General features: G+C 35.8%; 2 protein-coding genes across 10 annotated transcripts in view; one reads left to right on the forward strand and one right to left on the reverse strand.

Annotated features, from left to right (window-relative positions):
• Nucleotides 1–194: 194 nt before the first annotated feature.
• LOC120774390 (ras GTPase-activating protein 1) lies at nt 195–7,032 on the forward strand. 7 transcript variants are annotated; one of them, XM_040104002.1, is made up of 12 exons: nt 195–335; nt 403–485; nt 2,316–2,410; nt 2,866–3,042; nt 3,136–3,249; nt 3,395–3,467; nt 3,547–3,956; nt 4,042–4,253; nt 4,334–4,968; nt 5,035–5,941; nt 6,011–6,182; nt 6,298–7,032. In XM_040104002.1, the coding sequence occupies exons 3-12, from the start codon at nt 2,332–2,334 to the stop codon at nt 6,444–6,446; spliced, it is 2,928 nt and encodes a 975-aa protein (XP_039959936.1). In that variant the 5' UTR covers nt 195–335; nt 403–485; nt 2,316–2,331; the 3' UTR covers nt 6,447–7,032. The 7 variants fall into 7 exon arrangements, with proteins under 7 accessions (XP_039959936.1, XP_039959935.1, XP_039959939.1 ...); XM_040104003.1 differs by having other exon boundaries at nt 200–301; XM_040104001.1 differs by having other exon boundaries at nt 195–485.
• A 3,086-nt stretch (nt 7,033–10,118) lies between these two features.
• The window catches only part of LOC120775522 (uncharacterized membrane protein C20F10.07-like), an 81,737-nt gene continuing 77,246 nt past the window's right edge, over nt 10,119–14,609 (reverse strand). For all 3 annotated transcript variants that reach the window (XM_040105737.1, XM_040105736.1, XM_040105738.1), the window contains one exon: nt 10,119–12,829. In XM_040105737.1, coding sequence (XP_039961671.1) covers nt 12,749–12,829 — 81 coding nt within the window. In that variant the 3' untranslated portion in view covers nt 10,119–12,748. The remainder of the gene's footprint in view (nt 12,830–14,609) is intronic.

The raw sequence follows: 14,609 nt of genomic DNA on the forward strand, positions 1-14,609 counted from the left end.
AACATTTTGTATAAGTTTGACATTTTTAGACAGTTTGAAGCACACTGTGGCAAAGTACGACAGCGGTTGGTGTATACACTAGATTGTCGATTTTTTAACATTTTAAATATTAATTTCGGTTTATCAATGCAACCATGTGCTCTTATCGCCATTGTATTGACGTTCTTTAAAGAAGAATAAGCATAAAAATTTTGCTTGCGAGTTCTTACATATCCAGAATTTTTCTCACTTTGTTATTGATAAATTTACATAAAATTGTTAAATTTGCTAAATTGTGCTATCCTTTCAGCATTTCATTAAGGTATAAAAGTTTCGTTAATAAGTATAAAATAAGTGTGAGTGCGAAAAGTTAAAATTGCTGCCTCGCATTGGCTTATTGATATTATTGGTTGTTTGGAATAGGTGTAGAAATATCGGTGTTGATGTTGAAGGAGGCGCGGCTGCAACACTGATTGGATCGCAAAGGAACGAAATGCAGTTGTAATGTGAGTGACAATATATACTTTTAATTTAATATATGTGTGCATGTTTATGTGCTTGCATGTAAGTGAAAATTGTTAATGCTCCCACCGTCGGGTGGCTGGGGTGCCTTTTAGGGTATATGCCTAGAGGCAATGCGAAGAAAATTGAAAGTGCTCAATTAAATTCCAAGCAGCGTGCAACATCAAGACGACGCAGTGCAGCTTCGAACCAACCGGGCAGCATAGGCTTAGACTTTGCGACTTGCCTGTTCATAGACTATTCGGCAGTACGCCGCTAAGTTAGCTAGTGTATTCGTCATATTTTGATGTCGGCGTTTCCTACGGTTTTGTTAGCGCCGTCGCAGTCGCAGCCTTTGTCAATGTGTTGTTAAATATTGTCGACGCCACATCGTTGTTTCTGATTGCTAAGGTAGTCTAGTGGTGGTCGTTCGCATTAGTAGACGTCGTTGTCATCGCGTTAATTTGAAAAGATTACAATTGGTTACGTACGAGTGGAAAACAAGTAAAATCGTGAAAAATAGGTTGTGAACGTTTGTCGCAAACGTCGACATATTGACGGTGTAGGGATTCATTTTTATTACTTTGCTTAAAGAAGTTTTTGCAAAGCGAATTCTAATTTAATGAATTTTGTGCCGTGGTAAGTTATGTCGTTAAAGCCAAATACATCACATTCCCGCATACGTGTGCCACACGCTGAGTCAGAGACTTGATAGACATAAAAGTGCCGAAGTAAAATAGTGATTTTTTTGCATACTTTTGCTACTTTGTGATTGATACAGATCTGTGCAATATCCATTCAATGTCGGGGTATTCCATGCAGTCAGCTGCGTCTGCCACCGCCCACAAACCTAATTGAGTTTATGTTTTACCCATATTATTCCGTCTAGACGTACATGCAACTTCAGCAGCGTTTTGTTATAGAAAGTTATATTTATGTATATGTGTTTGTGTGTGAATTAACGAGCGTTCATGCAGCCATTTCATCCCTACTCCTGAGTCATACCACAAGTGTCTGCCTTTTTGAACATTAGGTTGCCGTCGTCGAGCTGGCCAATGCACTTTGCAGAGCCAAGTAACTAAAAACGACCAAAACTTTTATACACAGTGATTTAATGGTAAACAAAGAAAGTAGCACGACGGTAGAAAAGAAAATGAATTAACAAACATTTACTTTATTGCCTTTTTATAATTACCATTGAATTTCATTTACCTATTTACCTACCACCAAAAACTATCAGTATAAATGTACATATAGCAGCATTTATCAATAACTTGGAATTGTTTATTTAATACAATTGGTTAAGTTTGTTTTACTGTTTTCGGTTAACAACAATAATTTATTTATTAGCAAATTTATTGGGTATTCATTCAACAAAGCCAATAATATGTATATACATACATATGCTATATAAAATATTATCTATACATTTTTGACGCTGTAAAACGATGAAGCCCAGTGTTGGCTGTCGGCGTCCAGCCGCCACGCACGCTGCTATTGAAGCTCGGCGACGCTCACTAATATTGTCTGGTGCCTCACCTTCTTTTCCGCTTTTTCACTTCCTTTTTCCTGCGGTGCTGTCTACCGTTGTCTACTGTTTGTTGTCGCTGCTGCTTCTTCATATTTTATTTTTACTTTTCTATTACATTCCATAAGACTTTTGAATAAGAAAACTTCTAGAGTAGCAAGCTTTTTCAATATTTTAAGTAATCGCTTTTATATTATGTGCATTGTGTGTGTGAGTTCATTCCTTTAATTTTTTTATTATTCGCATTGTTTTTCGTTTCATTTGTTGTAGATATCGTTGCAAATTTATGCTTAATATTTTTTTGCAGTTTTAACCTGTCGTATATGTTGTCATCACTGACTCACTCCGCACCGTTCGTTGTGAGTCGCAAATCTTTGCTGCATACAGGCCAAAATATTTATAGTACGTATATTTATCAAATACTAACGTCATCGTTGAATCGCATTTATTCACAAACTATTATTAACCTAACTAATAGTGTGTTTACATTTATTATTTTGTGCTAACGTCATCAACGCGAAACCTCATCATTCGCAAATTGTGTGTGTGCTCAGAACAATCTCTTGAAATTTCAACATACAAATATTCGTATATAATTAGACTCGCAAACGTCATCAACTACATTGCACGCGCCAGAAAGCCATTGAAAAGAAATAGCAAAAAATATCACTGACAAACTAGTCTACTCTACTCTACTCAATATTGTGTGTGTGCACCTTTAGCGGAAGCTATTTAATTAATTTCTTAAAATATTGTAAAAACCCATAAAAAACATACATATTCAGCCAAAAAGCAAATAACAAATATTTACTAAATCCGCTTTGGCCTACAAACTATGGCTGATTTAATACGTCTAGGGAATGTGGATGCTGCCATACATAAGGATAAACTTGGTTCACCGACTGGGGGCTTAGATGATGGTAATTTAGCAGCTTTTGGTATAAACGCACTAATGGCCACAGGAGGTATCGACATGGGTGACTTGGCCCAGGAATTAGATCAGGATGAGTTTGATGGTCCAAATATGTTGAATGGTAAGTGCCGGAATGTTTATGTTTTATTATAAAAAAATCATTATTTTCAAAGAATGTAATCTATAACTTCCATAAATTGACAATATTTTTTAGGTGAACGACCAGCCATAATTGCACCACCGGAGAGTGAATGGTATCATGGGCGTTTGGATCGTTATTCAGCTGAATCGCGACTACGCGGAACTGGCAAATTAGGCAGTTATTTGGGTAAGTCAGATAGTTGATACTAGAAGAAAATAAAATATTAGAGCTACTACAAATTAAATTATTCGTGAAATGTGCTTAATCATAAATAATTTTTTAAAGTGAAAATTTTTCCTGTTTTTTAATTTTTACTTTTTTTTAATTGAAGTTCGTGAAAGCGATCGCAAGCCGGGTTCATATGTATTAAGCTATTTAGGACGTACTGGCATTAATCATTTTCGGTGAGTAATTCAAATATTTTAGGCTTCTAAACGTTTTCATAGATTTATTTATTTATGTTTCTTTACTTCATTTTATCAGCATTACTGCCGTGTGTGGTGATTTCTATATTGGTGGACGTCAATTCGTGTCGTTGAGCGATCTCATTGGCTATTACACCTCATGCAGTGATTTGTTGAAACGTGAGCGCCTGGTGCTACCAGTGCCACCGCCAGAGCCGGTGAACGATAAGAAGCGTGTTGTGGCACATTTACCCTATACCAAAATGGCTGACACAGATGAGTTAAGCTTTCAAAAGGGTGATATATTTTTTGTGCATAATGACATGGGCGACGGTTGGTTGTGGGTGACAGCTCATCGCACTGGTGAGCAGGGCATGATCTTCCGTGAACTAGTCGAGGATTTGGATCCGGCAATCGACCCAAATACAGTTTTCCCTTGGTTCCATCCGAATTGCACTAAGAATGAAGCAGTTGACATGCTGGTGAAAGGTAAATGGCGATCGCGTATGATCGCGTATTTTCAATTTCCTACAATTGTACAAATATATTTATCTTCTATGTAACTGAACAACAGCCGGCCCAGGCAGTTTTTTGGTGCGACCAAGCGATAATTCGCCTGGCGATTATTCGCTCTTCTTTCATATTAATAATCAAATCCAGCGTTTTCGCATTGAAAAGAAAGGCGTACGTTATCTGATGGGTGGGCGCACTTTCGAGTGCTTGGATGCGGTGATCAATCGCTATCGCAAAGAGCAAATCGTCGAGGGTCACTCGCTCAGTCATCCAGTAAGTTCATTGACGTCACTATTTTTATATAAATTCATATTTATTTACTTGGTTTACTTTCTTTTCTCGCTTCCTGCAAGGTGGTTAATGGTTCACAGCCTGAATTCAATCAACAGTTTGTGGTGGAGAAGGCAGCCGAAAAAATTTATGCCACTCTACGCGAATGTCGCGATCAAATAGGTTTGAAGAAGTTAAACGGCATCAAACATCACGGCCCTTTGTTCAAGAAGTCTGATAAGACAGCCAAATGGAAACAATTGTACTTTGCGCTTATCAGCGAGGGCAGCGAAACACATCTCTGCTTCTATGATAATCCGAAAAAGACTAAACCGAAGGGTCTCATCGATCTATCGTGTGCGTATTTATATCAGTGCCATGAATCGCTATGGGAGCGGCCATATTGTTTTCAAATAGTTGAGCGCGCACTGCCATGCTTGGCTAACAATACGTATCTATGCGCGACGCAAGAGACGTACGTAAAATGGATCAATGCGCTAAAAGCGCAATGCAGTTCACAATTCAGTCGGGCGCAAATCAAAGTGCCGTGTTTGCGCGAGTTGCGCTGCTTGAATTTACATGTGCTCGAGGCGCATAAACTGCCATTCAAATTGGTGCCGCATCCGTACTGCAGCATCTCGCTGAATCAAGTGAAGGTGGGTAAGACACGTGTGAAGATCGCGCCCGATCCAGTGTGGGAGGAGGAATTCGTTTTGGAGTGAGTAAATAACAGAGTATGGTAGTGTGAATGTTATCGACCACATTGGATTTTTCTATTTTTCAGTGATGTGCCTCCGGATGTAGTCTCGCTAACAATTACGCTAATATCGCGTGGCAAACGCGGCAAAGATTCGGAAGTCGCTGAGCTCACCATCGATTTGGCCAGTCTGAAGAACGGTCAAGAGACGGAGGGCTGGCATCAGCTCACCGGCATGACACCCATGGGCGAGTGGGGTTCACTACGTTTGCGCATGCGCTATTTGGATGACTTGATTATGCCCTGCGAAGAGTACAGCCCATTGCAGGAGTTGCTGCTCAAGCCCGAGTTATGCGTTGTTAAAGCTTTGGCTGAACTTTGTCATAATGATCGTGTGCCGCTCGCTACGGCACTTCTACGTGTATTCCGTCACGAGAAACGCGAGACGGAATTGATACGCGTACTTTGCCAAGCGGAAATCGCACGTGAAAACGAAACAACTACACTGTTTCGCGGCGCTTCACTGGCCACTACACTAATGGATTTGCACATGCGCACTGAGTGCTCGCGTTTCTTGCACGCAGCCGTTTCGGAGACGGTGCAGCGCATACTCGACAGCAAGCAATCGGCTGAACTCAATCCCACCAAGATGGATGTGAACGATGATGCTTGCTCGAATGCCGAGTTTTTGTTGCAGATACTCGATTCGGTGACGCATTCGATATTCACCTCGCCCGAGGCGTGCCCACGCAGTGTGCGCTACATATGTAATTGCCTGCAAAAGGCCGTCGTTGCCAAGTGGCCAACTGAACGTTTGGTACGCACTCGCGTCGTCTCCGGTTTCATATTTCTACGCCTCCTATGCCCGGCACTGCTGAATCCGCGCCAGTTTGGCCTGGTGAGCGAAACGCCACCAACCATGGCCACGCGTTCTTTAATTATGGTAGCCAAATGCTTGCAGAATCTAGCAAATCTAATTGAGTTTGGCGGAAAGGTGAGTTTTGCGGGCTCTTATATGTGAATACTAATTTAATATGCGCGTGCTTTCGTTCAACCATTGCAGGAACAATACATGGAGGTGGTCAATCCGTTTATATTGAAGAATAAGGAACGCATGATTGTCTTTCTCGATCAATTATCACTCGTTACGGATCCAAATCCACCGCCAGGCATGTTCAACGAACAAAACTCCAATCATACCGTGCAGGATGTGCAGGACACAGTGCAGGATACTGGTAAGTAACAGTAAACGATGTAGCCAAGTTAGACATTTTCCAATTCTTCACTCCACCATAACCACCATAACATAACCTTAAGAAGACTAAATAAAAATTATTTCTCCCATTACAGGTCGCGAACTGGCCACACTCCATCACATTTGCGTCTCTTACTTGCCGGAGTTGCAAGGTCTTTCGAACATACTCTCCATTAAGAAGTTGGTCACCGTCACTGACATGCTGACAAAGCACAAGCTTAACTATCGCGAAAAGATTAGCTAAGATGAAAATACCGATGCAATCAACAGCTCCTGGAGGTTAATAGCCAAACAGTAACAACTATAACAACAGCAGTTACCAAAAGTCAGAAGTTACGTATGAATAGTGAGCAGTTGAAGCAAATTAATGAGAACACCAAACAAAATCTATTTATACAATAGCAAGAACAATTGATAACTTAATGAAATGCGCGTGTGAACGCTGCAACACAAGACATAATACATAAGTAGAAGCTAGGAAAAAGCAGTATGCTAGCCGAAACAGTGAGCAAAATGCTGGTCACAAAAACAAAATATTTCATTTATTCACGTTCTACGCTGTTAAGGCATTCGAAGTGTCAACTAACTGTATTTTTTGCATTTCAGCCTGAACATTTGCGTGCTTGCGGCTCACAGTCCACTTGCTTAGCATTTTAAATATGTTACTGAAATTTTATTTTTACTTGAGAAATATCTAGTTCCCGTGCTGCAATGCCGTTGCATTTTTCTATCAAATATTTGTAGAAATAACGAACAGCAAACTATAAACGCCATTTTCAGCTCATTTTTGCTTTGAAAAATTCAAGTTCAGCTTATTTATGTGTTTTTATTTTTTTGGTATTTTTTTATATTTATTTTATTATTATTTTTTTATATTTATTTTTATTTTTTTGTAGTTATTTAATTTTTTTGTTTGTTTTTATATTTTTTGTGCAAAAATCTTTGTTATAACTTCGTCTTGCTGCATTTCGACGCACTTCTTTGCATTGCCGGAGTGCACTTGCTTTGTTCTTTTGCTGAGCCGCTCTCTATTTTACTTTAGCAATACGAAAAATGCTTTCTTTATTTTTTAAATTTGTATCAAGTGAATTTTCGCTTTTAATAAATACACATTTTGTCCTTAGCTTTATAATATACATAAGTACATACATACAAACATGGATTTTCCATTTTCGGTAATTTTTATATTTTTTTAATACATTTATTTATTATTATAGTTGCTTATAGCGTTTTCTTTCTGTAAAGCTTTTTTTTAATTAAATACCTTCTATATACTCCTGCTTATAAATACATATATTCTTACACATATTACACATACATACATATATATGGAATGTCTTCTTTTGTAATTATATACATACATATATACAATACATTAATATATAAATAATAATCGATAATGCGCCGTGAGGACGGCGTAACGGAAGTGCATGACATTGCGTAGAGAAAAACATTTAATTTACTATTTAGCTTTAAAGAATCTCAATTATAAAGAATGCAAAAAAAATAATAGATAAATAATGTGTAAAATTAATGAAAGTTACAACTAAATACGCATTTATACCCTAGTCGAACGTACATATATACATACATACATGCAAACATACATACATATGTACATGAATGAGTACTACACTTTTCCTTTGTAAAGCATTTAACTATTAACGGGAATTTAAACATAAAATAATGAAATGTATGAACACTTTGTGCAGACACGAGACTGTCAATGAACAATAACCAAATAGAAATAGCGAATATTGGAATTGCAAGTAATTTAAAAAAGTTAAATATTTTATGCAAAAACAAGAATAATTTATTTTAAATGAAAAACTGTGTAATGAAGTTTCCAAAACTTTTTTTTAAATAATTTTTATTTTTTTGTAGTTATTTAATTTTTTTGTTTGTTTTTATATTTGTTTTAATAATTTTACTAAATTTTATCTTTACAGTTATCTCTATTAGCAATTCACTTTACTTTTCCATATTTTAACCAGAAAATTATTTAGTAAATTCAATTTTATTTGAGACTTTTTTTTTGTTATATTTTCACTAATTTTTAAGCAAATTTCTTTGACACCAATGACTCGAAGGAGGGTTTACGCCCAGCTAAACCGCATAAACAATTACTTCGCCAAACCCCCACCTCAAGGTCCCCCACAATTACAAGTAGGTCAATGAAACCATTTCCCTCGGGCTCAGATAGAAAATTACATTAAAAACCAGTAAAAAACCAAGCCAACAAGCTGCTCCTAAACCTTATCCGATTTTGTATTCATATATACACACACACATACATAAATGAGTAGAAAAAGAATTAGCAAGTCTAATTGCGATAAATAAATTTAAAGCGAAAATGTATTCATAAAAGCCTAAGCAAATGAAAAACTAAATAAACTAATAAATAAGTAATATAAAAGAATAATATGAAACTTGATGAATATGTAATTGTATTTGCAAAATTTATACAACCGTCAAAATAAAAATACGCATTTAGCAAAAAAATTAAATAATCAAGTCTTCTGCTATTTTTTACTGCACACGAAACGATGATTGAGCATTTAATATAGACTAAAAATACACCTATACAGTGCCTACTATACAGTCCACACTCATTGAAAAAGTGGTACAAATTAAAGGTTTTTGGGCTTGAGATAAATAGAAAAACACTTAAAAACTTAAAAACGTTTTCCTACCCCATTGCAAGACTCTCACTTAACAGAAATTGCCGTTTTAAACATTATTTCGTAAAAAACCGGCGATTTGCAACACATTTTTAATTCTCAAAAATTGTGGGTGAATGCAAATGTAAATTTTCTTACACAGGATTGTAGCGCATGCGATTCTGCAAATTTCCACATTTTTAGTTTTTCTCTACGACCTCTGGTTCAAAAGTTATAAGCGTTTTTCTTGCTAGTGTTTTCGGCGGTTGCTTGCTGCATGCTCCTGGTCGCCTGGTAGAAATCCAGGATTTTTGCTGCCAAATTAAATGCAATTTTTCTGCAGCCGGCAGCGACAGCGGCAGAGGAGGCACCCGAAACTTGGCGGTTGGCGTTGCATATGCAAAGGGGCAAAAATGGACCAGCGGAAGCGGACAACTATGGGACAGGAAATAGGGCGAGGACCGGAAACAAAAAATAACGATATCAGATTTCCGGTTCGAAAGTTTTCCGGAAGTGGAGAACCGGAAACGGAAATGAAAAATATTGTTTCCGGACTCCTCGGAATTTCCGGTTTCCTGCCTCGTGTCCCCAGCTCCCGTTTCCGGTTGCAAACGTCGCCGGAAGCGGGTTGCATTAGTTTTTCATTTCCGGTTTCCGCATGCCATTTCCGGTTCTAAACTTCCGTTTCCGGTTCGCCGTTTCAGGTTAACCCTTGGACCGGAAATGTGGTACCGTTAATTTTCACTTCCGGTTTCCGCCCTATGCCCACGTCCGGTCCCACGCACATCCTGTTTGTCCGCTTCCGCCATTTCAAATTTGCCCCTTTGCATATGCAATGGCAACCGGCAAGTTTTTGGGTGCCTCCTCTGCCGCTGTCGCTGCCGGCTGCAGAAAAATTGCATTTAATTTGGCAGCAAAAATCCTGGATTTCTACCAGGCGACCAGGAGCATGCAGCAAGCAACCGCCGAAAACACTAGCAAGAAAAACGCTTATAACTTTTGAACCAGAGGTCGTAGAGAAAAACTAAAAATGTGGAAATTTGCAGAATCGCATGCGCTACAATCCTGTGTAAGAAAATTTACATTTGCATTCACCCACAATTTTTGAGAATTAAAAATGTGTTGCAAATCGCGGGTTTTCATGAAATTTCACCACAAAATGCTTGCTTTTCTTAAATTTGTTTAGAGGAATACTTACTGTACGCAATGATGCGTCGATTTCGTGCCGCAATCGTTTAATAAAACAACATTTTTTATTCAAATTTCCATGTTTGCGCTATATTGCATAATTTATTGCGAATATTCTGTTTTAGATTATTTATGAATGTTTTCTTGTATGCTACATACGATCCACATATCAACCTTTGGGTCGGTTTATAATTTTTATGTATTTCTGTGTTTCATTTTTGTTTAATTTATATTTTTGAATTCTTTGTAATAATTTTTAAAGTTTTTTTTTCTTTTTATTTCAATTTCTCTGCCATATTTGTAGGCTCTCTTACTCAGCTAATCTAGAAGCCAATTAAGTTAGCAAAAATCTTTAAATATTTCTTTTTTTTAATTTTACATTTTTGAAGTATTTTTAAATTCTATTAATTTCTTTTAAACAGAAATTCATATTCACCTCCTTTTCTCTTTTCTTTTGATTAAGTTTACTTTCACACTTTTAGGTTTACTTTTATGGAAGTATCATATTTGAATGGGGACCAGCTGCTTCTTCTTGTTTCTAATTATTATGTAATATGTTGCTTTTAATCATACAAAAACGCTCCACTTGGATTTCGTCTTAAAAACTATTATTCCGCTTTCCACTGCACTAACACATGCAAATTACACGAAGTAGCTGACTTTGTTTTTATTTTAGTTCACAAGTACATTTAATTATATTTAATTACAACAATAATACATACACATTATTTAAGAATATTTTTGTTTTTTAGAGTGGAAAGCGCAAAGCAGAGGGAAAGAGTGTCTGCAGCATATTGTATAATGCGTTAATACATGCACATACATATGTATACTTAGTTGTCTAGGTGCCGTTAGGCTTTCAATTTGCCAGAAATATTTGTAATTACAACTAATAAATTCCTAACTGCGAACGTTGGTTTATGACGGGACGTTTTCACCAGAAATACTAACAAAATTCGCAAACTTATTTCATAATTTTGTAATAAATTAAAAATGTAAAAATATTTCAGCTACACTTAAGATTTACTTTAAATCGCAAATTTCATTTTCTTACTTAATAAAATTATGCAATACATACATGTCTGTATGTCTGTATGTATGCATGTATGCATGTTTATTTGTATCACAGGGGAATATTTCGCTCTCAACTTCCATGCCGAAATAAGTTTTAGGGATTTTCTTGCATTTCTTTCGTTCTTTTTGTTTTTGTTTGTGTAAAAAGAGAAGAATAAGCGCCTAAGCTTGCCAGGCGGAAAATAGCAAATTGAGAGTGGCTTAAAAATATGCTTAGAGGCGAATGTTGTGTGTGTGAGGAGACGGGCGGGGAAATGGCATGCGATGATTTCACAAATTTTAAGCTTTTCTCTATTTTCACGTGTGTGTGTGTGTGGTAAATGAGGGTTAAGGCGCCGAAAGAAGTTTGAATTGAATGATCATGCGCGAAACTCTCACATTTTTTGATCCAGTTAGCGCATGAAAACTTGACTATAATTAGTAATTTTGTGTAACGCGTGGATTGCGACAGGCGCGGCGGCGGCGGCGGCGGCGCATCGGACCACAGGCGTTTCCAAGATTGCACCATGTCCCAGCTTCTGGTTTTGTTATTGAAAGTGTTGCTTTTTTCGGCGTTTGCCATTTTACTTTTGTTGTTGTTGTTGTTGCAACATATATAAGACTTATTTTTGCGTTTTTGTCGCCAGCGCTTTAGATTTTGTTCTTATTTTTACAATATAATTTACTTTAACACTTAGTTGCTTTAAACGCTTGAGTAATAATAAACTATTTTTGCGGTTTACAGTTAATGCTTGCTTAATTTTTTTTCATTTATTTGCAGACAATAGCGCAGCGCAACAGTTTTTATTATTTTATTTAGTTTTTTTTTGCTTTTTGGGGTACGGCAAAATATTTGTGATTTTTGATGATATTTGAATTCAAAATTCTAAGATTCAAAATTAAGTTTTAAATTTTTAGTCTCGATGCCCAACATTAGGCCGCCGGAAGGTAACCAATTGAAGCGTTATTTTGGCCGATTTTTCACATTTTTCCGTTTTGTCGTGGCTTAAATTGTACAAATGTAAATATAAATTCCTTTTGAAAGGTGTAAAATGCTGAAAATACAATTTTGCTCCCCAGATATCATTTCTAAATATCTTTGGCACATCAGCATGACTACAATACCAAAAAATTACTTTAACCGTTAATAGGAACCATATAAAAATTGACTTGAGCGCACAGCCACATGCAAAGAAGTGATTAGCGAAAATATTCAAAACTACAAATGTCAAATTGACAGAATACACATTTCAAAAGGAAAATACATTTACATGCTTCGCAATTTTTCCAACGGTATTTGCCTTAAACACATATGTGTGTACGCATGTATGTCTGTTTAGGGACTTACTTTTCATTTTTCATTCATTCTTTGTGTATGTAACTGCTTTTGAGCGCTGCGTTGCCGCATTTTCTTCGAACTTTTTCACTTAATGTTTCCAAGTGCTGCTTCTTCTTCTTTTATGTTTGTATGTAGTGCTTATTTTGAATTTATTTCATTATAGTAAGTATAACTGCTTCAATTTAATCGTAGTTTATCTGCTTAAAAGTATTGTGTAACTATGTAGTATGTTTGTATGTGTGTGAAAGGCTTGTACCCTTTCCTTTTACGGTTAAATTGTAATTAAAATTATTTAAAAATATAAATTCAGTCACTTTCGTCGCGCTGTTCATGAGCTGAGCTTCTGTCATGGATTAACATTGAGAGTGTTTCTAGGCTGCGACGCACCTGGAAAGAGAGCGAGGCAGATATACGATAATATAAATGCTAAATTACCGTTTATAATCATTTACAATCACGAATATATTAAAAACGTAGAATAAGTGTGCGAAAATCATAAATATTGGGTAGTCGAAAAAGGCTTTTCGTATTTTTATATGATGAAAGTTTTACACGGAAGGAATAATGTAATGTAAATAATGTAATAAAATAAGTTGAAGTTTGATTAGAAATACGAAAAGACTTTTATATAATATAAACCCTGAAAACTAAACTCACTTGATTTTAAAGTCTTATCGAGTTTTTCAACCAGGTTGTCTTCTTGAGGGGGTATTCTTGTATACTAATTTGAAAAAAATTTAAATTTCTTTTCAGTGTTTAGAAAACAATATCTCCCTAAAGGACTTTTCGAAATCTAAATTATTTCTGAAGTTTTATTGTCGTGGCAACAGGACCTGTTTAGTCTTAACTTAAAATTTTAAAAAAGTTTTTCTCGAAACTACTTTTTTCGGTGCAGTTTCCACAAAATCTCTTGTCCTAATCAGCCGATTTACTTGAAATTTGGCAAGAATATGCTTTAAAAATCACTCTACACATTAAGCAACAAAAAAATGAAAAATATAAATTTCTAATATTTAAAAAAAATTGACAAAGTTAAAAAATTAGTGAAAAATATACTTTTTTTAGAGTAGTCACCATTTTATAATTTTTTTTTTCAGTTTTGCAGCTTCCTGAGATAGCGACGTTCGTACTAATTAAGAATCCATCAATGTTTTATTTTTCAAATGACCACTGGGCTGGAAATCATGGCGAGAAAAAGGTCTTTTTCCCCTCTAATTCAAGGACAAATAACTCAATGGACTTTTTTAAAAATAATTTGGTTAACTCCTCAAATATAAAAAATCAAATGATAAAAAATTGTAAGTAAAATTATCAAATGCTTTGTTTTTTGAGTGAAATACAACTTTTTATTAATAAAAGGCAGCCGTTTTGCTAATTTTTAATTTCTTTATCGACCATAGGTCATTGAAAGGCAATAGCTTCTAATAGAGAATTTTTTTAGGTTTTATACTCAGAGAAGCCCGGAATCACTGTATCAATTGAAGACCGTTTATAATTAGCGGAATCGGAGATGTAACTAGAAAAATATTAAATTTATTTTCAAACATCCTCGATTTATGAATTGGATTTGAATTGCTCCATTGTATTAAAAATGGATTAGCTGTTGATAAAAACTTGAATGTTTTCTCATGTGGTTCACAAGTTTAGGAATTTTCAATCTTAATCTCAGTAGAAATGAAATTTCCCAGTCAAACAAAAATTGTCATACGCTCGGTGAATCCCAATAAAAAAAAAATCCCAATTCAATAAAAACCTCAATAATTCAATAAAAAAAAACCCAAATAATCAAATTAATTATATAGTTGAGTTGTGATAACAGATAATTACGGAAAATTTACGAAAATTGCCCTTAAAGTGAGCGCATGATTTGCACAATCACCTAAAATCGGTCAAACGCCTCATTAAGAAATATTGGAACCGATAAAACGATTATTATAGTAATCGATTGCATTTGAAAACTAGACATTTTCATTTCCTGAAGAACGTCGCTTAATTAGATTATTTCTCAGAAGCGCTAATAATTAATTTATTTTTTATTTTTGTTTTGCTTATCGAAGGCTGATAAGCGCTCCTAAATATGCCGCCAATTACAGGGCAGACATCTGGCGTGTGAATGATTACGGCCAGGTGGCTTATAAAACGTATAAAACACATAAACATATTGACG

This window comes from Bactrocera tryoni, chromosome 4 (genome assembly GCF_016617805.1).
Source record: "Bactrocera tryoni isolate S06 chromosome 4, CSIRO_BtryS06_freeze2, whole genome shotgun sequence".
Lineage (NCBI taxonomy): Eukaryota > Metazoa > Arthropoda > Insecta > Diptera > Tephritidae > Bactrocera > Bactrocera tryoni.